This window comes from Mycotypha africana (genome assembly GCF_025528875.1).
Source record: "Mycotypha africana strain NRRL 2978 chromosome Unknown BDF20scaffold_12, whole genome shotgun sequence".
In the NCBI taxonomy this organism is placed as follows: Eukaryota; Fungi; Mucoromycota; class Mucoromycetes; order Mucorales; family Mycotyphaceae; genus Mycotypha; species Mycotypha africana.
In genome coordinates, this window is record NW_026515736.1 from 236,119 (window position 1) to 262,687 (window position 26,569).

General features: G+C 38.3%; 10 protein-coding genes across 10 annotated transcripts; 4 read left to right on the top strand and 6 right to left on the bottom strand.

Moving 5' to 3' along the window:
• Positions 1–35: 35 nt before the first annotated feature.
• BDF20DRAFT_895215 (uncharacterized protein) lies at positions 36–3,257 on the bottom strand. Its single transcript, XM_053082439.1, has 5 exons — positions 3,215–3,257; positions 2,749–3,133; positions 2,486–2,542; positions 1,920–2,186; positions 36–1,797 (listed from the first exon to the last, which is right to left on the bottom strand). The coding sequence occupies exons 2-5, from the start codon at positions 3,027–3,029 to the stop codon at positions 366–368; spliced, it is 2,037 nt and encodes a 678-aa protein (XP_052931699.1). The 5' UTR covers positions 3,030–3,133; positions 3,215–3,257; the 3' UTR covers positions 36–365.
• Positions 3,258–4,409: 1,152 nt separating this feature from the next.
• BDF20DRAFT_895218 (DAHP synthetase) lies at positions 4,410–6,662 on the bottom strand. The gene is made up of 6 exons (XM_053082440.1): positions 6,424–6,662; positions 6,247–6,345; positions 6,012–6,175; positions 5,844–5,906; positions 4,958–5,721; positions 4,410–4,868 (listed from the first exon to the last, which is right to left on the bottom strand). Exons 1-6 carry the CDS (start codon positions 6,559–6,561, stop codon positions 4,705–4,707), a joined length of 1,392 nt encoding a protein of 463 aa, XP_052931700.1. The 5' UTR covers positions 6,562–6,662; the 3' UTR covers positions 4,410–4,704.
• Positions 6,663–7,532: 870 nt separating this feature from the next.
• BDF20DRAFT_908042 (uncharacterized protein) lies at positions 7,533–8,797 on the bottom strand (the record flags this gene model as incomplete). The annotated part of the gene is made up of 4 exons (XM_053083440.1): positions 7,533–7,813; positions 7,933–8,335; positions 8,414–8,513; positions 8,625–8,797. 4 exons carry the CDS (start codon positions 8,795–8,797, stop codon positions 7,533–7,535), a joined length of 957 nt encoding a protein of 318 aa, XP_052931701.1.
• Positions 8,798–9,109: 312 nt separating this feature from the next.
• BDF20DRAFT_895228 (putative methyltransferase-domain-containing protein) lies at positions 9,110–10,714 on the bottom strand. The gene is made up of 2 exons (XM_053082441.1): positions 9,839–10,714; positions 9,110–9,749 (listed from the first exon to the last, which is right to left on the bottom strand). Exons 1-2 carry the CDS (start codon positions 10,630–10,632, stop codon positions 9,248–9,250), a joined length of 1,296 nt encoding a protein of 431 aa, XP_052931702.1. The 5' UTR covers positions 10,633–10,714; the 3' UTR covers positions 9,110–9,247.
• A 7-nt stretch (positions 10,715–10,721) lies between these two features.
• On the bottom strand, positions 10,722–11,739 carry BDF20DRAFT_895236 (uncharacterized protein). Its single transcript, XM_053082442.1, has 5 exons — positions 11,507–11,739; positions 11,277–11,413; positions 11,096–11,162; positions 10,939–11,031; positions 10,722–10,857 (listed from the first exon to the last, which is right to left on the bottom strand). Exons 1-5 carry the CDS (start codon positions 11,541–11,543, stop codon positions 10,796–10,798), a joined length of 396 nt encoding a protein of 131 aa, XP_052931703.1. The 5' UTR covers positions 11,544–11,739; the 3' UTR covers positions 10,722–10,795.
• Positions 11,740–14,080: 2,341 nt separating this feature from the next.
• On the top strand, positions 14,081–15,843 carry BDF20DRAFT_169438 (E1-E2 ATPase-domain-containing protein). The gene is made up of 5 exons (XM_053074843.1): positions 14,081–14,119; positions 14,230–14,340; positions 14,507–15,362; positions 15,457–15,696; positions 15,820–15,843. The coding sequence occupies exons 2-4, from the start codon at positions 14,315–14,317 to the stop codon at positions 15,604–15,606; spliced, it is 1,032 nt and encodes a 343-aa protein (XP_052931704.1). The 5' UTR covers positions 14,081–14,119; positions 14,230–14,314; the 3' UTR covers positions 15,607–15,696; positions 15,820–15,843.
• A 2,138-nt stretch (positions 15,844–17,981) lies between these two features.
• On the top strand, positions 17,982–20,064 carry BDF20DRAFT_991214 (uncharacterized protein; the record flags this gene model as incomplete). Its single annotated transcript, XM_053085344.1, has 4 exons — positions 17,982–18,512; positions 18,588–19,025; positions 19,129–19,332; positions 19,412–20,064. The coding sequence occupies exons 1-4, from the start codon at positions 18,221–18,223 to the stop codon at positions 20,062–20,064; spliced, it is 1,587 nt and encodes a 528-aa protein (XP_052931705.1). The 5' UTR covers positions 17,982–18,220.
• Positions 20,065–20,233: 169 nt separating this feature from the next.
• On the bottom strand, positions 20,234–20,848 carry BDF20DRAFT_839374 (glutathione S-transferase domain protein; the record flags this gene model as incomplete). The annotated part of the gene is made up of 1 exon (XM_053079269.1): positions 20,234–20,848. One exon carries the CDS (start codon positions 20,846–20,848, stop codon positions 20,234–20,236), a length of 615 nt encoding a protein of 204 aa, XP_052931706.1.
• Positions 20,849–21,341: 493 nt separating this feature from the next.
• BDF20DRAFT_839375 (uncharacterized protein) lies at positions 21,342–23,155 on the top strand (the record flags this gene model as incomplete). Its single annotated transcript, XM_053079270.1, has 5 exons — positions 21,342–21,389; positions 21,438–21,506; positions 21,766–21,973; positions 22,020–22,195; positions 22,409–23,155. 5 exons carry the CDS (start codon positions 21,342–21,344, stop codon positions 23,153–23,155), a joined length of 1,248 nt encoding a protein of 415 aa, XP_052931707.1.
• A 2,396-nt stretch (positions 23,156–25,551) lies between these two features.
• On the top strand, positions 25,552–26,429 carry BDF20DRAFT_916805 (uncharacterized protein; the record flags this gene model as incomplete). Its single annotated transcript, XM_053084498.1, has 3 exons — positions 25,552–25,873; positions 25,942–25,997; positions 26,082–26,429. 3 exons carry the CDS (start codon positions 25,552–25,554, stop codon positions 26,427–26,429), a joined length of 726 nt encoding a protein of 241 aa, XP_052931708.1.
• Positions 26,430–26,569: the final 140 nt, after the last annotated feature.

A 26,569-nucleotide genomic window follows, 5' to 3' on the forward strand; every position in this document is an offset into this window, starting at 1 on the left:
TTTAATTATTTTTTTTTTTTTTTTTATTTGTAAATAAAGGATATCGATATATATATATATATATATATTCATATACATATATATTTATAGTTGTAATGTATAATGATGAAAATATTCAAGTAAACAGTAGGGATTTGACAAAGAAGAAAAAAAAATGAAATAGATAATAATAAAATGGAGTATCTTTTTCTACTTCTTCACTATGGAGTACACTAAGACAGTTCAATAATAAAAAGACATGGGTTGTAACAACAATAATGAAACATAAGAGGAGGTGGGGAGAAGGAGGAGAGGATAGAACGGTGGCGGTAGTTGTAAAATAGTAGTTGTAATGAAAGTAACATAATAAAAAAAAGTTATTTTCTCTAAGCCATGGAAGACTGCTTGGAAGACATCATAGGAGGCATCCTTGTTTGTTGCTGCTGTTCCGAAGATGACTGTTGTTGTAATACAGCAGGATAAGGAGAAGAATAAGGAGAAGAGCGTGGATGATGTGGCTGTCCAAAGTAAGTCTGTTGTTCTGTACTGTTTGAACCACTGGTAGTAGTAGCAGTAGAAGTTTGTTGTTGATGTTGTTGTTGTTGTGAAGGATGCGCACCCGGTGATGGGATAGAGGAGGATCCAGAAGACGCACTATCATAACGAGCACGATTGAATTCGTAAGCAGTATGATGTTGATACATAAGAGGCGTTTGATACTTTGCGTCTTGGTGGGATGGGTGATGAGGATGAGGGTGGCTGTTATTGTTGTAGTAGTCGTGACCATCATGTACTATATATTGAGCATAAGGTGCGGGCTGAGGATAATAAGGATAATAAGAATAAGGTGAAGGTTGTACAGGAGGCGCAGGAGCTGAAGCAGAACCAGGGCCCGTAGCCACATGAGTGGTGGTCGTAGTAGTAGTAGCAGCAGCATCATAGGGGGATGAATGATGGTGAGGCGCCTCCATGAGCTCTTGTTTCATGGGTGGCACAGAGGACGTAGGGTAATACGCGGATGAATGAGATCGGAGGTCTTGTCTCAAAGGAGGCGTTAATTGAGGTGTCATCGGCGGCTCAGAGCTCGTGGTGGGTGTAGGTTGAGGCTGCTGATGAGGAGGAGGAGGGGGAGGAGGACCCATCAACAAGGGGGCAGGATGAGCAGCCATGGAAGGCTCGGGATAGGGTGGATGATGTTGCTGATACAAATAAGGATGCACTTTATGGCCGGGCCCAGGAGCGACGGGGATGGCATTATTGTTATCAGCATAATGACCAGGACTTCTGCCACGCACGATGAGAGAGGCGGACTGACAGGTACCGATCTTGATCAATTCCATTCTATCTGTTTCAGCGTACAAATCGGTCATGACGACATAGTATTGTTGAGCAGCTCTTCTTTTACCATTGTTGGCAGTGGCTGTCTTGAATTGAATACGTTCAAAGGTAACAATGTTTTGATTATTGGCCACAGAGCTCATCGAAAGATTTCCACCCGGCAGGATAGGTTTGGGTTCAGGTGTGAATTGAGGGCCTTTGTCACGTTTGGGCGTATGTTGAATCAGTTCAACCGTCTTGTCGTTATTAGCAGCACGAGCGCTGATACCCACCAAGAAGCGTTGAACAGGATACAGAGCGAGTTCATTATTGCTGTTGGTGGCGCTGACATAGATATGAGGTTCTACAGCGTAATAATGGTTGAAACCATGGAGAGAAAAGACAGTGCTCACTTGAAAGTAATTGCGTCGGTAACAAGTCCAGTCATTATCCGCCAAGAAGAACCCACGATCAAACTTGGATTGGATACGTACAGATAATCTATAAATAAAAGCAAAGCAAACAGGAAGAATTTTTTTTTTGTTTTTTTGTTTTCATGATAATTAGTCGTCTGATGTAGAAAGGGGGGGGGAAAACAAAAAATAGAGTCATCTATACTTTACAGTGTTTGCTTGTCTGAAGCATATAAATTGTCATAGATCTTTGTAGAGCTGAAATAAGGTCCAATATCATTTGAAAACAGGTTTGATCTGCCTCTGAGGGAAGTACTACGACCTGTTGAATAAGATGGCGTGGGTGCACGATAAGGAGACATATCAGTAGCCGTAGTCGCCGTTGGAGGATGTTGTTGCTGGTCTACTAGATGTTGTTGCATGTTACTTTCAGGATGAGGTGTTCCAGGTTGCGAATGGGCCATCATATTATTATTGCTATGGATATGTATGACAATAAGAAGGAAGAGGATATTTTTTTTTTTTTTTTTGTGTGAGTAACAGAGAAAATATATGTATAAAAAAAAAAAAAAAAAAAAAAAAAGAATTGTCAAGTTCCTTTTTATGTGATTTACTGGATTTAAGGGGGTGAGCAATAAAAGAGGGGGAGAAAGTAGCTTTTTTTTTTATGGTTTGGGTCGCACCAATAATATCAAGCAGCTTTTTGATAGGTTTACAATAATAAAACAAAAAAAGAAAAGGAAATCAGGCAAATAATAGTAGCAAAATTAGCCTACCTTGTTAGTAACTTTGTTTGATCATTGAATGCTGGCTGTTGTAGTGAGGATGCGTGTCTAAAAAATCATGAAAATACATAAAGTAAGCGTCAATACAGATCATTTGATTTGAAAGCAGTATCCGCTCTTCTTTTCAAGGTGATACTTGTGCGTTGTAACAGCGACCCAGGTACCAAAAAAATTAAAAAATGACACAAAATGCACAAAAAGACACACGCTCAGATAATCTTTTTTTTCTGAGCGCATTCAACGTCACTACTTACAAAGCACTGACAGCAGCCGTTTCGCTTATAGCAGATGGACTTGGGTGGGTTGGATAGTCATTGTTTTGCGTATAAACAGCATTCGTGGTTACAGTACGATTGCACGGTTGAGGAGACGCTGCTGTGGAGGATGGTCCCTCATCTTTTGCGACGATAACCTCTAAAGGTGGTGCGTTTTGAAGCGGAGTTGCTGATGAGTGGGCAACAGAAGTCGGATGTTTCCAATTTCCATGGTTACCGTTCTTGGTAGCTTTATTCTTCGTTTGTTGAAGTGTCTTCATTCTACGAACGTTAATGTCTTGTCGTTGGTTTTAAGAGGACGATGAACGTATAAAATAATAACAAGATAATTGAAAGAAAGAAAGAATGAACGACAGATAGAAAAGCAGGTTTTTTTTTTTTATTATTTGATTTTTTTTTTTTTTTTTTTTTGGTTCTAACCCAAAAAGTTTTCTTTTTGTAACAGAGTTTTTCGAAGCTTGTGTAACGCTAAAGTGAGTAGAGGACAATAAGATGATAGCTGAACGATAGGTGTTCTCTGGCGCTGATGGTGCGCATGAGCTCTTAACAAATAGAAGCGCATCAACAAGACGTTTCAAGTCAATTTATTGCAGAAAGACAGTAAACAGTTGTATAACGGGGGCTCTATTTTTTTGGATTTCGTCATCCTTCTTTTTTATCGGGAAAATGGTTATTTAAAGAAAAGCATAAAGTAGGCAGCCTTTTGACAGAAACGTCTATACATAAGCCTTGTACATAAATGCAACACACACACACACACTTACACACACACATTTTCTGTCAGCCTGTTTTTTTCAACATAGGAATAAAAAATGACAAAAATTTATTGTTGATCTGCGACAAATGGAAGTGAAACCCCATTTTTTTTCGGGTTTTGTGTACCTTGTAAGAACTTTCAAGGCACGAAGAAAATTGTCATTGTTCGGTACCGTTTTCTTTGGAAACCCACCATAGACACAGTGCTTATCGCTGCAGACAAACCAAAGAGAAAACAAAAATACCTTCACGATGAACGTGGTGTATCATCCTTTGCGCTATATTTTAGATCCTTCTTCTTTGCTTTTTTGGCACAGTTTGCGAGTTTTGGCTATCCCGAATCAAACAATTTTTTTTTTTATAGTTGCGTGTATATAATTCCCATGGTCACACACGCATATCTTAAGTAATAAAAAAAAAATTCCCTCTCTTACGCTTAGAGATGGAAGGCGTTAGTTATTTACTTTTTCCTTCTTTAAAGAGGATTGCAGAATTGCGGCGACTGAATGTGTCACCGTCATCAGTATCAGCATCTTTGATGATTAGAGCGTATATTCTCTTCAACGGGTAAAGAAAAGCGCCAAAAGTCTAAAACTTAAATATCTTTACTTTTTGTTGTTTTTTTTTTTTTTTCTTTTTTTGTTTTGTAATGAAATAAATAAAGATGATACTACAATTAGGTCATTCTGAATAGCGCCTCGCCTTCTTTTCTCTATCAGTCTCTCTCTGACTCATTTACCGCATGTTTGTTTACATTATGGTTCATCAAAGGAAAAAGCCTATGGCGGCGGCTGTGTGGCGACAAAAAGCGAGGGGTGCGGGGGGGGGGTTACATCAGCGGGATTTCATCTCAGATTTTAGCGAAAATGGAACATCAACCGATCTTTTTTTTTTTTTTTTTTCGTGCTTCCTCATATTCTATGCTAGAAAACTCTAATGCCTCCCCGTGTTCGTTTTTGCTTTACTTTCCTTAAAGGTGACGACGAGAAATGACGAATTTTTTCTTTTTTGTTGTGGAGAGAACCATTTGCAGGTGCAACCAATAAAAGAAGCTTTTCGCTCTTCTAATAAAAGTGGACGCTCAACTCATTCCATTGGATGGGTTTGTGGCCTATATGCAAGTTGCATGTATTCTTCTTTACATACACACATAGAGACAATCTAGGTTTTTATTCTTTTCTATAGGGTAGGGAAGTCATGTGATTTACGTTCTTTTTCGTAATATTTAGCTATCAAAAAGGCGACATCAAGCGACTGTTCGTAATTAAGACGTGGATCACAATGGGTTTGGTAATTGGTAGACAAATCTTTGTCTGTTAAATCCATCGAACCGCCAATACATTCTAAAGGAGGAAAAAAAAAAAAAAAAGACAAAAGTGTTGAGTTTCTCGCAAACCAACAAGTGCTAGACACCTTGTATTTGTCGTTTTACCTGTCACTGAATCCCCTGTCAATTCACAATGCACGCCATTCAATTGACTCGAACATTCTTTATGAATTCTAAATGTTTGGGATAGTTCTTGTATGATGTCCTTAAAGTGGCGCGTCTTGAGTTGTCCATTTTGCGCCGTTTTTGTATTACCGTGCATAGGATCACAAACCCAAACTGGCATGTGTCCTGCTTGACGCACCGCTTCAATATGCTGTGGCAAGCAGCTTTCTACTTTATTCGCTCCAAATCGTGTAATCAGTGTCACTTTGCCAATCTCCTTATCCGGATTCACTGTATGCAACAGTTCTACAAGCTGTTCAGGGACTGTACTAGGACCCACTTTAATGCCGATAGGGTTCGTTATACCACGCATGTACTCTACATGTGCTCCATTCGGTTGTCGCGTACGATCTCCAATCCACAGAAAATGTGCGCCTGTGTTGTACCATTTCTTTTCCTTTGTCGACGGTGAAGGCAACAGACGGGTTAACGACGACTCGTAATCCAACAAAAGTGCTTCATGCGATACATAAAAGTCGACCGAATTCAATGCACTGCTGGCTCTGTCCGATGGATCCGCACCCACTGTTTTCATAAAGTCGAGCGAATCCAATAACTGATGCACAATCGATTCATATTCTCGTTTGACGTTGTCCGATCGTACATGACTGAGGTTCCATTTGGAAGGTTCGTGCAAATCTGCAAATCCAGAGTCGATTAACGTGCGCACATAGTTCAGTGTAGCCGCTGAATGAAAGTAAGCACTAAGATCATCGACATCAATAAGAATGTATTTTGTTTTTTTTTTCTACTCTCTGGCGTGCTGTTCGCTGCAAAAAAAAAAAAAAAGACAAACTCTTGCACGACAAAAGAAGCGATCACTTACCCTAACAAACGCTCGGGATCAGGTTTTCTATCATTCGGGTCAAAACCATTTACATTATCACCTCTACAAACAGATGAAAAAACAAATGCGTTTCTTAGGAAGACTTGGTTTATCTCATCCGCGTTTTTTTTTTTTCTTTTTTTTTTTCTTTTATTCTTTTTTTTTTACCTGAAAGAATGAATTTCTTTGCCTTCATACATCTCTGTTGGATTGGAACGAGGCTTTGCATATTGGCCTGCCATACGTGCAATACGAACGACAGGTGTGCGAGCACCCCACGTCAAAACAAGTGACATCTGCAACAGAACCTTCAACTTGTTTTCAATAGGTTCCTGTGGTTATAAGAGTCAGCAAAAACCATCCGTCTATGGGTAGCTCAAGACGTCCCATCTTTTCATTCTACCTGTGAGCAGTAATCAAACAATTCCGCACAGTCACCACCTTGTAATATGAACGACTTGCCCAAAGCGGCTTCTTTCATTTGCTCTCTTAATTTTTCGATCTGTTCTCATTGAAAGCATCAGACAAAAAAAAACCATCCCACTCGTCTTGACCATGCTAAGGATACTACTGAACTTACCTCTGCAGCAGATACCATGGGCGGCAACCGATGCAACTTGTTCAATACACGATCCAAATGTTCTTGGTCTTCATAAATAACGTCTTGGACAATAGGCTTTGACTTCCAATCTTCGGGTGACCATGGGTGACTACTCATTTTATTAAAAATCTATGCTGTTTCTCAATGTGTTGAGAAGAAAAAAAGGGAATAGGTTCGACAAAAAAGAGTTGAAATTGGGAGAATCAGATATAAAAAAAAATAAAAATAAACCCAACTCATCCATGCAAAAGAGAACCCCGCTTGAATCAATCATCCATCATTGGACCCTCAATTTTCGACCCGTCACTTTTTACAGCTATTGTTCCTTGATTCACTTTTCTTTTTGACAGCACCCTTTTTGAGTCATGATTGGGTACACATTTTTCTTTTTGAAAGGGACACGAACAAATGATGTTGAATGATAGGTTCTTTTACTTTGTTGCCCAATCCGTTCCTCAAAAATGACAATAGATACTGTTAGAGCGCTATGAGAGAAGCCACAGTGGTACCTAGACTCATGCAACTTCGAAACCTACATGCCTTTTGCCTGCGAGCGGATAATCAAAACCTTTTTTTATTCTATCGTCGGCATAAAATCCTGAACTGCTTATCGATGACTCATTTACCATCATACAAATAGGCTTAATCATATTGTTCATAATAGTAGTCATAGTAATCATTCTTATTGTTGCGCAAAAGGTCATATGAAATAGAAGGGAACAAAGATGTAAACCGACAATAATAAGCTGCAAATGGATCAAAGTGTTTGAATTCGATCATTATCCGTTGGACAAAAGACCGAGGCATTGGCATCATATTCAAGTGTTAATTGCTTTTGCTCAGGAGACATAAACATCATGTTCCTATAGACGTAGATAAGAGCATGAATGAGCGGCGACGTTCTGTGGCTTGATACACACAAAAAAAATGGACTTACCAAAGCATTTTGGACATCCAACTGTGAGCCAATGCGGATGGATGGAAACAGTCAATATTGCTATTGAGAAATATCGCAAAAAAGAGAGATGAATAAGAATCGAAAAAAAAAAAGCAGCGCTCCATACACAATGTATATGGAAAACTCTACCCTACCTGATGGCCTCAATAGGAAAACTCATAATGTCGATGTATAAAGGTTGGAACACCACAGCAAAATTAGGATCTTTTGTCACCTGGTATTGCTTCACAATATTCTGCAAAGCGTCGTTGTATTTCGGAAACATGTCGGACATGATGGTGCGGTTATATTCACTATGGGAGCATTCACATTCATGATCATGGCCGATAAAGTCACTCATTGGAATAGGCGTACAATAGTCTGTATAGTTTGAAGTAGCCAGCACAATATCATGAACTCTCATCAGCCCGACTTGAGAGAAAAAAAAAAAAAAATGGCGTGGATCAATGACAAGCCCATAGCCAACATTGGCTTTCCTCCTCCCCTCCCCACCACCCCCCAGCCCCGCTACCACTCCGGCTTCAACTTACTGACTTGTATGAGTATATTTGTCATCGTAGCTCTTATTCTTTCAATAGCAGCCAGAACGTTTGCCGCAAAGGGTGTGGGCAAGGAGGTAGGTTCCGTACACGAATGGCAAATATCATTGGATCCAATAAAAAACGTCAACAACTTCCAATCCGTCGGTTTCGCCGTACCCTTTTCATACATGTCGTTTAATTGATCTTCTAAGTAGTCTATTTCATGGTTTAGATTAACACTGCGCGCGCCAGATTGCGCAGCATTCAGCACATCGATTTTTGGGCGATATTGACCCGGAGGACAAATCTGATTGCCAAAGCAAATAGTGATAAGATGATCTCCTTTAGACGAGCCCAGCAAATCATGAGAGTAGTAGTTGATGATGTTGGGGAGAGTGTAGGTATCGGGGTCCTGTCGTCCAAAGAAGAGGAATCCGTTAAGCTAATTCATATACATCAGGACAACATCTTTTTTTCCAACGAAACTTACACCTCCCATGGGGAACGAGATGCCTCTGTTTTCATACAAGTTTTTAATATTGAAAAAGCTTCTCTCTTCTAAACCTTTGGCCGCAAACGCCGCCATCACGCTGAAAAAGAAAAAAAAAAAAAAAAAAAGAAAATGAGATATCCTTGTTCAGTACAGCAGCTTTTAACGCCCCCCCCCCACCCTCCCTCCCTCTCGATATCTAGCTCTCTACCTATCACCTATACCAGCCACGATACGTATATCATCCGGTCGTAAGTCGTGCACGCTTGTGGCGGGCGCTGCTCTTGGCGTTAAAAAGGGACAACCAATATCGACTGGCACGTAGGTGCCATTGTTATCTATTATTGTCTGCGTGCGATTGGTCTGTTGAATGGTAGCTGTCATCACAAACGGCAAGACAATCAGTGTGTACAAATAGGTCATCATGGACAACATAGATGCTGCCAGTATGAAATACGGAAGTTTGTCTGTGTAGCTAAAGAATAAATGGATAGCCGCCGAATCACTGAGTCCTGTTATTTTTTGGTTTTGCTCAGATACCAAAGTGTTGTCTTTCGGTTGCTGTCTTGTTTCCAAGCCTTCTTCTTCAAGAGAAATCGCGGCGGAAGAGGATGGTGTGGATGAAGAAGCAGAGGATAACAGAAGCGGTTTTCCCTTTGTATAAAACATAAAGTAAACCCCCCTCAACAAGGAAAAAAATAAAAATAAAGAGATATATTTATTTCAAGCAGATTATAAAGTGGGTGATCTCTGATCAACTTTTTTTAATCTCTATCATGAATCAATGCCATCTATAAAGGAGAAGTACGTCTATCTTTTGGAATGATCCGATGGCTATTTCTGTTGTCTTGACAATCGGTAAATTTGCACGCCGGTTTCACGAGTGATGGTTGGAACAAGCACATCGTCTACCTCGTTGTCAGAGCCATCACCACTCTTTAATTTCAATAAATCTACAGTAAAGCCATGATCGTTACATAAACCCCAGAATTCCTCTTCTTCCTGCACAGTCAATCCACGACGTTTATAGCCAATATAAATACGTGTCTTGTCATGGCTTAGGTCGGCTAATGCTTCCACCAAATCCTTGAAGAATTGAGCTTCATAAAGGACATCCGAAGCGAGAATAAGATCAGCTTTTCCACAAGCAGCTGCTTCCTTTTCATTGCCCCATAATAGAGTTTTGACTTCCACCACCGTCGGTGGTTGGCTTTCGGGAGGATAATTGGCTACAGTATTTTTGTTGATCAAATCTATCGCTTCTTCAAGTTCTGTAATAGTTACTTTATGAGGTTTCGCATCAGAGAATGCGGTATATAGGCCCAATAAACCTGTTCTGTTCAATAATGGGCAAATCCGAGAAAAAAAAAATTCAGTCCAAAAACCCCCTTTGTTGACTAAAATCTCAAATACAAAATTCTTTACCCAGCGCTAAGGTCAACCACATGCTTGTCTTGTATGTAGTCCGGATGATGTTCAATCATCAGTTTTATGAAATCCAACATCACCAAAGCAGAATCCCATATCTTTCCAGGAATACCCGTGTCCCACATTTCATGAATAACAACATGGTTCTCTGGAGTAGGCGAGAATAATCGGTATCCATCATAGACCATATGATCTTGTGGTACGTTTGGCAACAGTTCTAATGGTAGTGTTGTATCATAAGGAGGGTTCAATGTCTCTGATGAAATGGTAGTGCTATTGGCCCCAGTGCCATTACGACTGCTCAAATGGATAGGTCCGATCATGAGAGGTAGGATATTGTTTGAAGTTGTAAAATGAACACTTTGTTTAACATAGATATACAAGTAAAGCTGTTGGTGGGTGCCTGGAGTGCATGCTAACCCGGGAGAGGAGCTGATACAATACTCAAAGGCTCCTTTACCCGACCGTTCGAAGCCTGCTACCGAGGCCTTATGTGCGTCCAACTGTCCTTGTACAAACGGCCGTGTCGGTCTCACTGCCACCTTACTGTCTTTACAGAGAGACATGGTGCCAGTGTCAGATCTACAATACAAATGACAATCGATCTCTACTTGTCCGTTCGGCTCAATATCTTTTCGACGAAACAAACCAAGCTCATTGACAAGCAGAATGTCTACTCGGTACCACTGATCATATGTTATGTTTGATAGTAATGGCGATCGCAAGTTGATGCGGTAGAATGTGAAATGTTTTTCTAACTTAGCGCGAAACTCTTCATCCGTTATGCTCATCGTAGGTCAGAAGAAATTTCTTTTTCGCTTAAGGTTTTCCAACAAAAAAAAATACCCACTCAAAAGAAGCTGTACTTTAATACACCAACTTTTTTTTTTTTAAAAAAAAAAAATTTCTACTTGTCTGTCATGCAAGTATAAATAAACCATCGTATTAAGTCTGTTACTTTTGACTTACACATATGATGACACCAATGAAGATCAATATTATTCCAAGCCAAGCATCTAAGGTGTCAAAAAATATAGACTGTCTATGAATACATACTTCGAGACAGGTCTAACCCATTTTTCCTGTTTCTGCTGTACCTTTCCCGCCCATACTTTCGCCTAAGCATAAGCCCGTCAGCAATTGAAAGACGAATGTCATTGAGTTCACAATCGGTACAGCAAGTGACATATCTGAAGCAAATAAATGTAACTGTAAGCGACCCGTGACAGCATATACAACGTTCCTTATCTGTACCTGATTTTCCTAGTGTATAGTAATAAACGACTGATCCACTTAGGTTAAGCGCTAGCGGTAGAACATACTATACATGAGTTTGTCATGAGTGTTTCTCTTTTTCTTTTTTTTTTTTCTTTTCAAAACTAAATCCTTTACAAGGCTAGCAAAAGGATGGAGAAATATCAGACTCATTTTTTACCTGCCATCTTGTGAATAGATATTTCATCTCTGCTAACCATTTCTTAAAGCCTTGATCAGCGTATTGATTCGATATCCTTTCTAACCCTTCACTCCCCGCTTTAATGAATGGATTAGTGGAGCCCCAGCATACTGCCACTAATAGTCGATCCAAAAAGGTTGTAAGTGAGTAGAAACCTCTTCATCTCATATCATTCACGCGGAAAGAAAAACAAAACTTGTCTCTTCTACCTAATACAAAGCCTATCAATTGACCTAATAACACCATTTATATTATTGGGTTAGAAAAAGAGAAGATACATCTTCAATCATTCATTAGCCATGAGTGATTCAAAAAATACACTATATAGTTTTACGTAAGGAATCTTCTGATATATTCATGGTCTTTTTGTTTGTTTGGCCTCTCGTCGTCCTCACACGAACAGTAAAATGCAAAAAGAAAAGGAAGAGCACAGATCACTCTCCGCCCAGTGTGGCCTTGAAGAAAAAGTTCTTCAAACTCTAATCTCCTTCAAAATTATGAATGCATTTTTTCAGAGTTTCGAGTTGCAGTATGTACGCGCTTTCACCTTTGAAGCTCTCGATTGAGTGTGCTTTCTGAACAGCCGTTTAATTTCGAATGATCACAGGCTGCTTTGAGCATGGAGTTTCCTGAACTGTTTGTTATTACTTGAAGAGCCAAGCTTTCAAAAGATATTGCATTCTTCGCCAGCATTCTCTTTTCTGAAACCTTTAATACAGTTGGAAAGATAGGGTTCGGCTATTTCATACAAGAGCGTAAACCTCTATTTTCATAATTTTATGTTAAAACAAAGATTTTTACGAAAGGAGGAGGTTGTACCTTCATCACAGTTTTTCATATTTCTTTTTCTTTTGAAAGCATTCATTCTTTTGAAAGTACAACATTCAAAACAAATGAAGAATTGGCATTGCTACCAAATGTAAATGCCATTTAGTCATTAGGACTGGTTATGATGCTTACAGTCTACCAAGCGAGCAAATAGAAAATTGGCGCCGTTCAATGGTCATTATTTTACACACGAGCTGTATGAATATGCCTGGAAAATAAAAAAATGCCATGAAGGGCAATAGAGACTGAGAAAGAGCATGCTATACTAATGATTTGATAAACTCAGAAAGCAAAAGTATGGAGTATAATGAATATACATGGTAGCTAAAATGTAGATCTACTATAAAATGTTGGTCTATTTCAAGATGTATATTCTTTTGCCCCAAGTTTGACGGTCGATATGCACATTGGAGGTTTTAATTTCGATCTAACAAAAAAGACTTGCACAGGCAGTATTCTGACGTAAGCCTTCTGTGCTCGTTAATCATGAAAACTTTATTTCTCGATACATATGCTTTCGCATGGCACTAAAGAAAAAAACGAATAGCAACTCATTCGCTTTCGGGCAGAACTTCATACTAATGAAAAAATGTTGGCCACAATTGTCACTAAAGTAAATACAAGAGAATGTCGAGCTGCCGACTTATGAGTAAGAAGAATGAGGGTGGACTCAGCAATAGATTTCGAAAACACGTCTTATTCCCTTTCGACGACATGTATCTACATATGCTTCTGTGCAACAAGTTACCTACAGCAGTTCAACTGTATGCAGTAGCCGCGGATGATACATATGAAATTAGTATATACTAAAGTTGCTATAACATTACCCCCTTTTTTTTTTGTCTCAAGATTATAAAGAAGCGTTCAATAATTGATGTATTCAAGATTGATAGCATTATTGTACCTTAGTGATTTATTTCAATGCTTACGAATACTTATTAACGGAAATCATTGAAGCAATATACTCCTGACTCGTATGTCCAATATTAATACTGATGAATATAAAAGGGTCCAATAGTCCAATGTTGGGTTTCTGAATAATAGAGATGGGAGAGCAAAAATATAGTAACGCAATTGAGATAGGTTCCCTTTAGCATCAAAAGTTACGGGATTCTCATCTTTCCTGAACCTGCATGCAAATTTCATTTTTGCTTAACCATCAAAAGCTCTGCCACATGATTTGACTATGGCTAATGACGGCTAACAATTGCCGTTCAATTTTGTAGGGATGCATCAAGAAATGCAATTTTTCCCTTATAAACACAGTAGTTGTACGAAATAAGATAAGGACTCTTCTAGAAAATGATCGATGCGCTTCTAAATATGCGTCAACTACCGTTAAATGTTTTGGTATGGCAAAATGTAAAACGAAACGAAATGGATGAAATGCGGGATATTGTTGTAATAGCAGGAAAAGGAAGATTTTCTATCCAAAATAAATAAGCCTACTATTTCTTGTAAATGTTTATATACTTTACGTCACGCTTAATCCGTCAATGCCCGTATGCATTGGTAGAAAAATCTTTGAGCAACAGTTTTTTTTTTTAATTCGTTCCACCCTAAATCTGCAATGTTGCAAAATGTGAAACCTTTCAGTGGTATGAATGAGGAAAATATGCCCTTATTTGTACATATTCTTGTAGCATTAAAGTTGCGGCGAAAACCGTCATTGGATTTTCGATTTGTTTATTTCTGGCTTGGCTATTACCAAGTTATGATGTATGTTAGCTGTTATGCTTGATTTGGGGTTTGTGATAGCTTGCTTTTGTATAAAAAAAAAAAAATAGTAGTCAACTATTTCTGTTTTCTCCTTTTCTAAAAATTTACTTTTTACTAGGAAATCCTATTTAACTTCCAATACAATAGAAAGCCTTACATCAAAGCTTCTTAGGAAAGCTTCTGAGATCTACGTTTTTATCTTTTAATATCTGATTTATACCTAATTAATAGCTGAGCGAAACATGAATGAAAAAGAGGAGCCAAATATAAATTCTGTAACGAAAGATTCCACGGATAGAGAACAAAATCATTCAACGATACCTTCACAGACGGAAGGTGCAGACGAGAAGAATGCGCCGGTTACTAATAGTCAACAACAATCTAGTGGCTCTTCCCACAATGGTGAGAAAAAGGACCCCAATGCAACGACTACTGTAGACACATCACAAGGCAACAAGGATCTGCCGAAAATGCAAGATCTTTCTGTTGAAGAATTGTACGATAAGGATAAATATGATTTATCAACCATGGATCCCAGTGATGTTTTTACACTCTTACAGTAAGTAGTGTGATTATGACATTGAAAATTCCAGATCTTGTCACCATGTTTCATATTGTTTACCTATCTTTAAATTTCATTGGTAACTTTTAACCTTAATAAGAACTTCCAAAGATGGGCTCACATCTGAGGAAGCTTCCTCGCGTGTCGAAAAATTCGGTTACAATCGTCTTGAACATAAGGAAGTCAACCCTATTTTACAGTTCTTGGGCTTTATGTGGAACCCTCTTTCATGGGTAATGGAAGCAGCTGCCCTTGTCGCCATTGCAGTTTCCAATGGTGGTGGAAGACCGCCCGACTGGGAAGACTTTATCGGTATCGTCCTTTTACTACTCGCTAATTCCGTGATTGGTTTTCTAGAAGAGCGTCAAGCAGGAAATGCGGTCAAGTCACTTATGGAATCCTTAGCACCCGAATGTAAAGTAAAACGCGACGGTGAATGGAAGACAATGGAGGCGGCTGAACTTGTTCCTGGCGATATTATTTCAATCAAATTAGGCGATGTTGTTCCTGCCGATGGCCGTCTGACCGCTGCTCATGGCCAGATTTCAATCGATCAAGCAGCACTTACCGGTGAATCGCTGCCTGTTGGTAAAGATGCTGGAGACGAAGTCTTCTCAGGATCAACTGTGAAGCAAGGAGAAGGTGAAGCTGTGGTCATAGGCACAGGCGTCAATACATTTTTTGGCCGTGCTGCCAAATTGGTAGGCGATGCAGGCGATGATATCGGTCACTTACAGACTATTCTGGGTAAGATTGGTAACTTCTGTCTCGTCAGCATTGGCATCTTTTTGGTGGTGGAAATCTTGGTGATGTATGCTGCTTTCCGTTATCAATACCGTGATGGTATTGATAATTTACTCGTACTTTTGATTGGTGGTATTCCAATCGCTATGCCTACGGTACTTTCTGTCACACTGGCTATCGGCGCCAAACAACTGGCGGAACACAAGGCTATTGTAACTCGCATCACAGCCATTGAAGAAATGGCAGCCGTTACTATTTTGTGTTCTGATAAAACCGGTACATTAACCTTGAATAAGCTTATTGTAGATAAGCCAACCATCAAGACGTATGGAGAATTTGACGCTGAACAAATTATTCAGATTGCAGCTTATGCCTCTCGTACGGAGAACCAAGATGCTATCGACTTTTGTATTGTTAACTCTCTTCCCGATCCAAGCAAAGCACGTGAGGGAGTAGAAGAACTTGCCTTTGAACCTTTCAATCCCACCATTAAACGAACAGAAATTACGTACAGAAAGGACGGTAAACTCTATCGTGCCACCAAGGGTATGTCACATTTCATTCTCGATCTTTGCACACGTGACAAAACAGAGGAGCAGTGTAGATTACTTAATGATGACGTTGATGAGTTTGCTCGTCGTGGCTTGCGTTCACTTGCGGTTGCTATAGAGGAGTTTCAAGGAGACAATGTGGATAAGGATGGTACCGGATTCAAGTTGATCGGTCTTTTACCTATTTATGATCCTCCTCGTTCTGATACAAAGGAGACGATTGATCGTGCGATTGAACTGGGTGTGGCTGTGAAGATGATCACTGGTGATCAGCTCGCCATTGCTAAAGAAACAGGACGTCGTTTGGGTATGGGTGACAATATGTTCCTTTCAAAAACATTGAAGGATGGTCCACCGGCCGGATCGGGTTACAACGATATTGACGAGCTTGTATTGCATGCGGATGGTTTTGCGGGTGTTTATCCTGAGCATAAATATGAGATTGTCCAAAGGCTTCAGGGTTTAGGACACATGGTGGCGATGACTGGTGATGGTGTGAATGATGCACCCGCTTTATCAAAATCGAACGTCGGTGTGGCTGTTGCCGATGCCTCAGATGCTGCACGTTCAGCAGCCGATATTGTATTGACAGAACCGGGTCTCTCTGTTATCATCGAAGCATTGATCAATTCACGGCAAATTTTCCAGCGTATGCGTAACTATTCCATTTACACCTGTTCTGTTACTATTCGTGTGGTGGTTGGTTTCGCTATTATGGTGTTCGCTTTCAAATTCAATTTCCCTCCTTTCATGGTATTGATCTTGGCTATTCTAAATGATGGTACTATCATGACTATTTCTAAAGACCGTGTGAGGCCTTCACCTTTCCCTGACCAATGGAATCTGTTTGAAATCTTTTCTTACGCTATCATGTACGGTCTCTATCTCGCTGCTTCCACAGTTGTATTCTTTGCTGTCATTTACTATACATCATTTTTCCAATCACACTTTGGTGTGCAGCAATTCCGAAGCCCTAACGATTTCCCTTTGCATTCCATCATCTATTTGCAAGTGTCTACAATATCACAGGGTCTTATCTTCATAACGCGTTCTCACAGTTGGTTCTTTATGGAGCGACCGTCTATCATTTTAATGTGTGCTTTTATTGTTGCTCAGCTTGTAGCCACATTTATTGCAGTGTATGCCAATTGGGGATTTACTCAAATTGAAGGCTGTGGATGGTCCTGGGCAGGCATTGTTTGGATTTGGAATTTTGTATGGTTTGCACCGCTTGATTTGGTCAAGTTTGCTATGCAAAGAGTCTTTAAGCCCAAGACCGCAGTAGAAAGTGGCGCTGGCAGCGCAGGCTTGGCATCCCGTCGTTCTTCGAGACGCTTATCCGGAGCCTCAAGTACAGGATCAGCCCGCTATTATGCTAACCGTACTCAATCTTTGCGTTCCCTTTCAAGGCCTCGTAATTTTGGTAAAAAAATTGTGAATATGGAGCCACATGAAAGAAAACGATTGTCTACATCTATGCAGGTAAGAAAACTTTGAATGATAAAGAAATTTCTTGAAGGATTATGAATTAATAACCGATAATTCACGATCAATAGGGAAATTAGGCCGCATAGATAGTTCGCCTTCTGTAACCTACTGTTCTAAAAGATCCTAACCAAACAATAGCCAAAAAATTAAAAATGTCCTTTCCTATATTGTTTTATTTATTTATATACTCTTTGTATATGCCCTGAATTATGTAATGCCTAGTATGTATTTTGTAGAAAATGCTTAATATATTTCGATGATAGAATAAAATGACTTTTCATCAAATAAGAGTACTTAGCTATTGGTTTTTTTGTGAATCGTTTTTTCTGATCCGTTCACATTATCCAGTTACACTGTCGGAGCGCGTAACTGACTTTCGAAGGATAGAAAATTCTCCCAAAAAGAGGATCAAGGAAAGTTGAAGACACGACACCCACAGCTGTTACATGAGTTTCATGCAATTTTTCAATAACCAAGATTAGAAACCTGACTCAGACAATTTCCCTGCTTGGGAGCAGGAATTAATATTTTGTTCATGGCAGACAGGTTCTTGTTTCCGTGATACTAACGCAGAGTCATAGTAGATTTACAAGCTTGTCCAAGTAGTGATGATTTTTGATGGTTTTTTTTTTTTTTTAAAAAAAAAAAAAGATAAAAATAGACAGTTTCGATGTGGTCATTATTTTTTTTGAGTCACGAAGGATGAAAGATCCACAAATTTTATGATTTCTAGGAATGACATCATAATTCGATAGAGCCTTTGTTCGCGTATTCCATGTCTTCCCCAGGTTTCAAGAAAGAAATAAAGATAAATAAATAATCACATTCTTTTTTTTTCAATTTCGACTTTGATTCTTCTTTTTTCGTTTTTACACATTTTACCTATCATTTACAGTATAACTTTCTCGACCGTAAGTAAAGACCTCTTGAGTTGAATGTGGAACTGCAACTACAAAACGACTTATTGTGAAACATAACCCTCTTCTTCTTTGCTGTTTTTGATAGAATTATAGAAACTGAAATAAAAGAAAATGGATTCAAGTGATTTCCCTACACTTCAAGAGGCGAATAGCACTCATAACGACAACAAAAATGAAAATGACAAAAACCAGAATTCCACGTTGGGTTCTTCCTGGGCTCAAGTGGCTAAAGAAGATACAACGACAAGTTCAACCTTAACAACAGATAATCGTCAACCAGACGTGGCTGGACATAAAGCTGAAGAATTTCCTACGCCCCAAGAAAGCTTGAAAGATACGGATACGAAAGATCTGCCTGCTTCAGGTGGTGTAGGTGATTTGTTAAATAAGGACACTTCAAAAGGTAAAAATAGACTGTATACCGGCACCTCAGCTACGATGGCTATGTTCTAATTTGAAAACATTATGGGAATGATAGATACTACTGCGGCTGCCACTCCTCTTGTTAGTTCCTTTGCTGATGTTACTTCTAACAAAGATTTCCCCAAGCCAGAGAAGGACACTTCAGCACCAACAGAAAATGAATTGTCAGATTTACCTGATGTCAAAGATATGCTCAATCAACCTTCTGTGCGTGTACCACCTGTACCCAAAGATCAGAGTTTCGCTAAGATTGCTGCTAAAGAGATTCCACCAGAAAAGAAACCTTTGAGTGATCGTGCACAACAAGTTATAAAAGAACAAGAAAAAATTGAAAAGGACGCAGGAAGCACTACTGAAGAAGAATTCCCTACTTTGGAGCAATCTGCTTTAATGAGCAAGGAAGGAGCATCTAATGAAGATAAAGCAGTCTATACTGAGATCTCGACTTTGCATCAAATGGATCCCCTTCCTACACCAAAGGAAGAAAAGAAAGGTAGTGTAAAAAGGAGAAATACAGTTATAAACGGTAGTAAAAAAAAGAGATTGGGTTATTAATTGTTTGACTACCTTGTCTTTATTTTTTTTATTTTTTGTAGAAGCGGCTCCTTCTTCGCCCAAAAAATCCTTTGCCGATATTACGAGTTCTAACTTGGATGAAGCACCACCATCTGCTACTTCCCGTGTTACTGACAAGCCTGTTTATAACGAAGATCAGGTACTAATGGAAAAGACAAAGAGAGAGCAGAGAAAGAATCTTCAAACTGAACAGCCCAATAATGAACAACTTGTTGAAGAAGAAGGTAATTGTTTGTAAAAGAATTAATTTGAATTGAATTTTATAAAACGTGACTGATTAAACACTTTGCTTCTAAATCAAAGAAACCGTAGCAAAGGGTGTTGAGCCCACAAAGGACCAAAGAGATCAAGAAATAGAACAAAGCCAGGTTGAAGCAAGAAGCCGAGAAGTTGTTCAAGAAGCGAATGCAGCTGTCCAAGGTGAACCTGATGAAAACACATTTGAAGAACATCTGAGTGTCTTTGATAAACGTCATACTGGCAAAATCACCATCTTCAATACTATCTTTGCTCTCTACCATTTGGGATATCCTTTGCTTACCATTATCCCTGGTGCCATCATGATGCATATCACTTTATCACCTCGTACTTCACCCCACCGCTTTCCGTTTATTTATCGCTCACCCTTTGATCTCATCCTACTTCCTATCTACACAGCTAATTTGAATCGAGCTCTCACCAATTACACACCTGCATTGAGTCAACAGAATCACGAGCAGGTTGAAAATATGGTAAAAGAATACGGTCGTAAAAGTAACGAAGGCTTGACTTTCTGGGAAGGTCTTCGCGCTATCCGTGGTTATGAGAAGAAGAATAATATGAGATGGTGGCAAGTGTGTTCCTGGGCTCTCCATCGTATTCAATGGACGCTTACTTACACAATGTTACATGAGCCAAAGAAGAAGATAGTGACAGTGCCAGCACTGTTGGCACTCAGTCAAGCAAAGAATAAATAATGCATTAAAGAAACAGAACGGAACAAAAATTTAGCTCCCCACACATTAATACCAAATCCAACATAAGTAATCTTATTATCAAGTCTTTCTTTCTCTTCAACTGTATAATAGTATCTTGTAGTTGTTTATTGATATCTTCCCAAAGGCAAAAAAGTACTAATGAAATGATTTACTCAAATTTTACGTAATTATCCTGTTTTTCAATTCTTTTAAACCATTGGAGGATATGTGGATAACTGTTTAGGTTGAAGCCTGCCTCATGAGCTTTATGTGTATAAGCATACAGACAGATATCTGCTATCGTATAGCTATTGCCCACAAAATAGGCATTGTTCATCAAGTGATCATTCATGATCCTCAAGGCTTCTTCACCATTGGTAAATTTTTCTTCCATTTTATCTTTCCATTGCTTGTCTGTCTTCTTTCGGTTCAAGCATTTTTGCCAGAAACGTAATGTAGCAATATTGGGTTCATGTTTATATTGTTCGAAGAAAAGCCATTGAAACACTTGGGCTCTTTTGAATTTTTCTTTAGGAAGAAAAGGTGTATCTTCGGCCAGATAGATCAAAATAGCATTCGATTCTGTCAGTGTTGCTGTGGATGATATGGCTAGAACTGGAATACAGCCAACTGGATTTACTTGGGGTAGAAACTCTTCCGTTCGAGATTCTCCCTTTACAATATCAACTTCTTTATAATGAAAAGGAATCTCCAATTGATTTAGTAGAAGTTTAATCTTGTAGCAATTGTCTGAAGCATGATAACCATATAAAGTATATGTCATGGGTAAAACTGAGGTGATAAGAGTACAGTAACAATTAAAAACAAAATGGAAAAGACGGCACTCTTCACATAAAAAGGAAAGATTCTGATCAAGGATACACAAAGATGATCACTTAACATCTTGAGAATTGCCGTGCAGGAAATGTGTCCAATCATTGTAGTTTAGCGTGTTTGAGTATGGAAGGCAGTACTAAGTTGCTACTGACAGCGGCAGCAATACTACATGCAAACATAGACAGATTTATATATAGCACCGATAAAAAAGTAATGTACATGAATACAAGGTGGATCTATATAATGCTATAGGCTGAAGTTAGCTGAAAAAAATGAGTTGGGTGGAGATTTTGTAAAGGATAAGATACGTTCAAGAAAGAATCTTAGTACAAAATTATATTCGTAATTTTACCCATTGTGCAGGAGATAAATACATCTCATTCCTGGCTTAGCTCGGTAGAGTAAAGTAGAAAACGCAAACAAAAAAAAAAAAAGCTAGAATGAAATTGGTAGTTGAGAATTCGTGGATTAAGCATCTGATCAAGGTCGTAAGTGGGCTAGGTGTAAATACTGTGATTTCACTATTGAAATTTGAGATAATTCATGAAACGATTCACAATTTTATTGAGAACAATCCAAAATCGTCAATGCACATTATTGAGCTTGTAAATTTCAGCGTCGGCTATTGACAATGCTGTGAACCTCTTATCTGGGAAATGCATGAATTTACGGTGAAGCAGTGCACACATCTTTAGCAGACTACTATGGTAGGCTGCCGTATCCTCTTCACATCATTTCTCCTTGGCGAAATATAGTGTTCTCTTTCTCTTGTCCTATCTCATAACTTGAATGAGTCTAAACAACTACTATCGTACTCTATAATAACTGCTTTGAATGTGATAAAAATCCTTAATTGCACCTTAGAAACTTCGAAATAATTTATGCATTATACGTAAAATTTATGCCGCTCTTCTTACTCATGGAATTCACCATCGTGACATTGAAGAGCTCAAATTTGTAAAGGAGGACGACAATGGTCGCTTACAATCAAAGGTGCATTACCGTTCCAGTAAAAGTACATCAATAAAAAGATCGCCTTCATTTAATGTTGGTTTTTTGATTAACAAAATATGTAAGAACTGTTTCTATACTGCTCGTGCTTACCAATATTTCATCAGCAATCTTCTTCACGACAACAGCAATACTCGCTTGCTTCTACTACAGAAGCACCGATAGGACGACTTTGCTGATTCTGGGAGAAGCTTGTGCAAGTGTTCATCTCTGGTGCAAACTGGTCTCGAGAATCTCAGTAACACTTTGCCGTACAGAAAGCTTTTCATTAGACGTAAATACTGTACGTAGAATTGACTTTTGAAATTTACGAGTTACAGAATAGAGACTGCAACTTTTTTCCCAAAATCAAAGTTGTCTTATTCAAGCTATTCTCTGCGCTATCTTGAAAAGAATAAATTAACAAACAAGCCGTCATGATTATTACAATCAAAATTATGGCCGGATAAACACGCGCATAGAGAATTTTGCAGAGGTGAAAAAAAAAAACGTAAAGCCTACAACTGTAAGAAATTTGAAATGGAAATCAAATGACTTCAGACAGCATACAAAACAAGACATAACAAGGCTGAAGGTTGGTGTTATCAATGCTCTGAATAAAACTTACAACAACAAGATGGGAATTATTACCCTAAACAGAGACTTATGGCTTGTTATACAGATGGTGGAGGCAGTGTTAGGAAAAGAACAGATAAGAACACTGATGAACCCATTTGTATGTTATTTATCATATGTCTTGCTTATTGCTGTTGCTTTACAAGTAGAAACCCCAACCAGCGAAGTCATAAACCATTACAATGCCATTATCGCCTATTATTATGGCAATGCACCCCAATGTACGGCTACTCTCAATGCAAAGCCCCTGCGGTTTGAAATTAGTCATTGGAACTCAAGTATCCATTGTGCCATTTCATGTATTCGTTTTGATGTAAGAAAACCATCTTCTGTTGGCTCTTATAGTATAAAAGAGAGTTCGCCAACAAAAATGTTCCTTGACGAGAAAAGCATGAAAATGGCCATGACCATTTTGAATATGCCTGCAACCATAAGACTTTCTGACTTACTTATACCACCTATATCAACTTCAGACAAGGTTTTCATCCAAGACTGCTTATACGTCTGCTATGCTTCAGGTTTTTTCACAATCAGGCACGCCGCACAGCTGTATACAATTTTCATTCATAATGATTATTACTTGCCCACAGTTCTGGGCCCAAATTCTTCCAAAATATTGCTACGTTGATTTGAAGATAAACAAAGATGCCTACCTCAGCTAGGATTTCATTCAAAAACTCGAAATACGGCAACCAGTACAGTAAAATCAAATGTATCCTACAAGCAGTTGAATTCTTGATTTTTCTGGATGGCGCTGCTACGTCCATCTTAGCCAAGATTAAGCTCAATAAACTTCTGGAACAGCTTGTCGGTTCAATAATACCTTCCATCTCACTCACTAACTCGGCTGTCCAAAAAAGAAATTGAGAAGCTGCAGTATACCCCCGTTTCGAGCTTTTTGGTCATCCTACTTTCTTTCCTTTATTATTTTTTTTTTTTTTTTTTTTTTTTTTGTTTGTTTTCGAACCTAATAGTATGACGATCAAGATATTTTAAAACCTGCAAAGCATTGGATATTTTTGAACATACACTATATTTGCTTGAACCAGACAATAATCAATAAAATTTTCTCAGTAGACATGAAAGTCTCCCATATCTTATGCATACCTCCTTTTTCCCTTGAGAACAGAATTTCTGGAATAGTAATATGTGTTAAGGGTTGATCAATAAAAGTTCGTTATAATTCTTAACAAAGTTTGCGTTTAAACAGGGTGTAAATATTAAAGAAAAGTAGCCTAGTTTAGACTGTATATAGGCGGGAAAATGAGGCATAAAAATGTTCGATATAGTGCTATTGGAAAGAGGAGGAATAATTTTGAATGATTGGATAAAGAGGCACTGAGATGTGTAATTATTAATTAATAAATGGTTGGTACTTTGACATATTGCATAACGTTATATGTGATTTGATATATTGTTTGACAGGATAAGGATTTTAGTCAGTACTTTGATAGTCGAGTATCTGTAGTGAATTAACACAGTTAATCATTAGAAAATCATTTTATTGGGCTACTTTATTGTTACGAGCAATGACAGCTAAAATTAGCAAACAGTTGTGTTAAACAGTAAGAAAGAGTAAGATATAACAAAAGAGGATAATGACACCTTGAATTAATTGCAAACGAAGGTGTATTTTCAAAGTGGGCTGAAATCCTATCCTTTATTCATTTATTGCGTTTTAATGTCAGGTACTCCATTCGAGTTAGTTCGTTTTATCGGACATATTCGCGATAACAATTGGTCAGGTGAATCTGACAAGTTAGCCTTGCAGCATCGTCTATGGAGTAGTCTATCAAATGTATGCACTGCTTCATCATAAAATTTACGTATTTAACAGATATAGCATAACTACAAGTATTATCAAGGGCCGATGCTGGGATTCACTCCGGTCTTGGATTTGCCTTGATGGAAAAGTTTTACTGCTGGACAAGAAATTTGGATGGGTAAAAAAAGAATGATCACAAAAGAAATTTCGAATGAGCACAATTTGATTGGACCAAAAAAATCCTGAATTCTATTTTCGAATATCCTGAAATTTCAAACGCTAATCAGTAAGTGTAAATGCAGAATTCCTAAAATTGGGAGTCTCTGTAATAACAAACAAAAAAAAAAAAAAAAAGCCCCCAGGATATGCAGTGTCTAGAAGCCCAGAAATTACAATAAAAAGACGCGCCATTACCTTATTATTTGAATAAACGGGATTAAAAAGCACCCTAAATAGGCCATGTGCCTCCTTTCTTTGTACTTTAACCATGAGCGAAATCCTTTTATGTTTTCTTTTGCTGTATGTGGACAAACTTTTTTTTTTTAGAAAAAAAAATGAATCAAGAATAATCTACTATCAGAAACTTCAAAGGTAAAAAAGTACGGCAACCTAAGAATGCCTACTGTCTCACTGTCGACAACGACCCACAAGCAATTTATGGTTTTGTTAAGGTTGAAAATTACAGCAAATGATTGGTTAATGCATTTATTTTTCCTTAGCCGAAATAAATGGGTCCAGACTTTGACAATTTCAGTCAGGTGAACAGACATAGAACTAACCATTTTTTTGTCAGTGAAACAAAGAAGAAAAAGACATTGGTGAGCGATTTCTAGTTCCCATTTGATAATTAGAAGTTTTCTATTGTGAAAGGATTCGTGCTCAACTTCATGAAGCGTATATAAAAAGAGATGGAAAAAGTAGACCATATTCTAAGCTTGTTCTTTTCATCGTTAGCAAGAAGCACTAAAGAATGACACTGATCCAGAATTTGCTTTCATTGAAAGGACATCCCCTTGAATAAGATGCACTGAACTTTACTATTTTTTTTTCCCTCATTTTTTCTTTGATCCCGAGTTTTTTTTTCTTTTTTTTTCGAAAATGTTTTAAAAACGGATCACCTTCTTTTCCTTGTTGTCTCTCTTTCGCTTCTTCATTATTGACAAAGATTTGCTCAATATCACTTTTGATTCTCTTTATTGCTTTTAAGCTCACATAAACTGAAATTCTTCGTTTTGACATCTACAGCAGAAAAAAGGTTAATGAAATCATCACTATCCGATTTGGATAGTGGATGCAGAAAGAAAAGAAGAATAGTGAAACACCCTTTAGATTCTTCGCAGTTACCTTCCCCACCAGAGCTGAAGAAAGGTCTGTCTATAAAAGACTTTCAACAACAACAACAACAACAGCAAAAAGAAGAACAAGAACAACGTCAACCACAGCCACAACAACCACAGAACTGCAAAAAACCTACCTTATTAAAAGAAAAAGACAACTTCTCAATGCTGACATCTTCAAATATGGTACATGACGCTAATTGCTGCATGTTCAAGATTATTCTTGATTCAAAAGGCAATACAGGTAAGCAAATAGTGTTCTATTTCAACAGTATATCCGAGTTGATGTATTAATCATTTACATAACAATAGCTGCGTTATGTTATCTGCCTACAAGGTACAGGAATATTATTGAATTCTATCACATTGTAAGGTTCTAGATTCCTTTTTTTTTTGGATTGCAATGTATTAAATTTTCAATGACAGCTCATTAACTTTCTTCTGATTATTAGGAAATTCCTGTCTCTTATAGGCAACAAGGATTAGGCGACTTATTATTATACTATGCTTTCCAATGGGTGAAAAGATTGAACTTGCTAGTGATACCAACATGTCCATTTGTCCTCAAATATTTGGAAACTCATTATCCAGACCATAAAAGTGGAGATTGGCCTTGCATTGTCAATACAACAGCGGCAGCAGCAGCGGCAGCAACAGCAACTTCTAATTATAATGGCAGCATCATGTCTGTCAATACCACTGCAACACCTTCTTCGAAATCTTTCGCCACACCGATTACTCCACCTAATACTTCGCCAATAGCATCCACACATACGGCAAAACCAGCATCCATCAGTTAATATTGAGTTGCAACGTATCACAGCGTTAAAACATATCAGCAGCAACAACAACAACAATAGTAATCATATAACAATAATAATACTGATAATAATAATAGTAATAATTAAATATCCATCACAACAGCTCAAACCCGATTTAC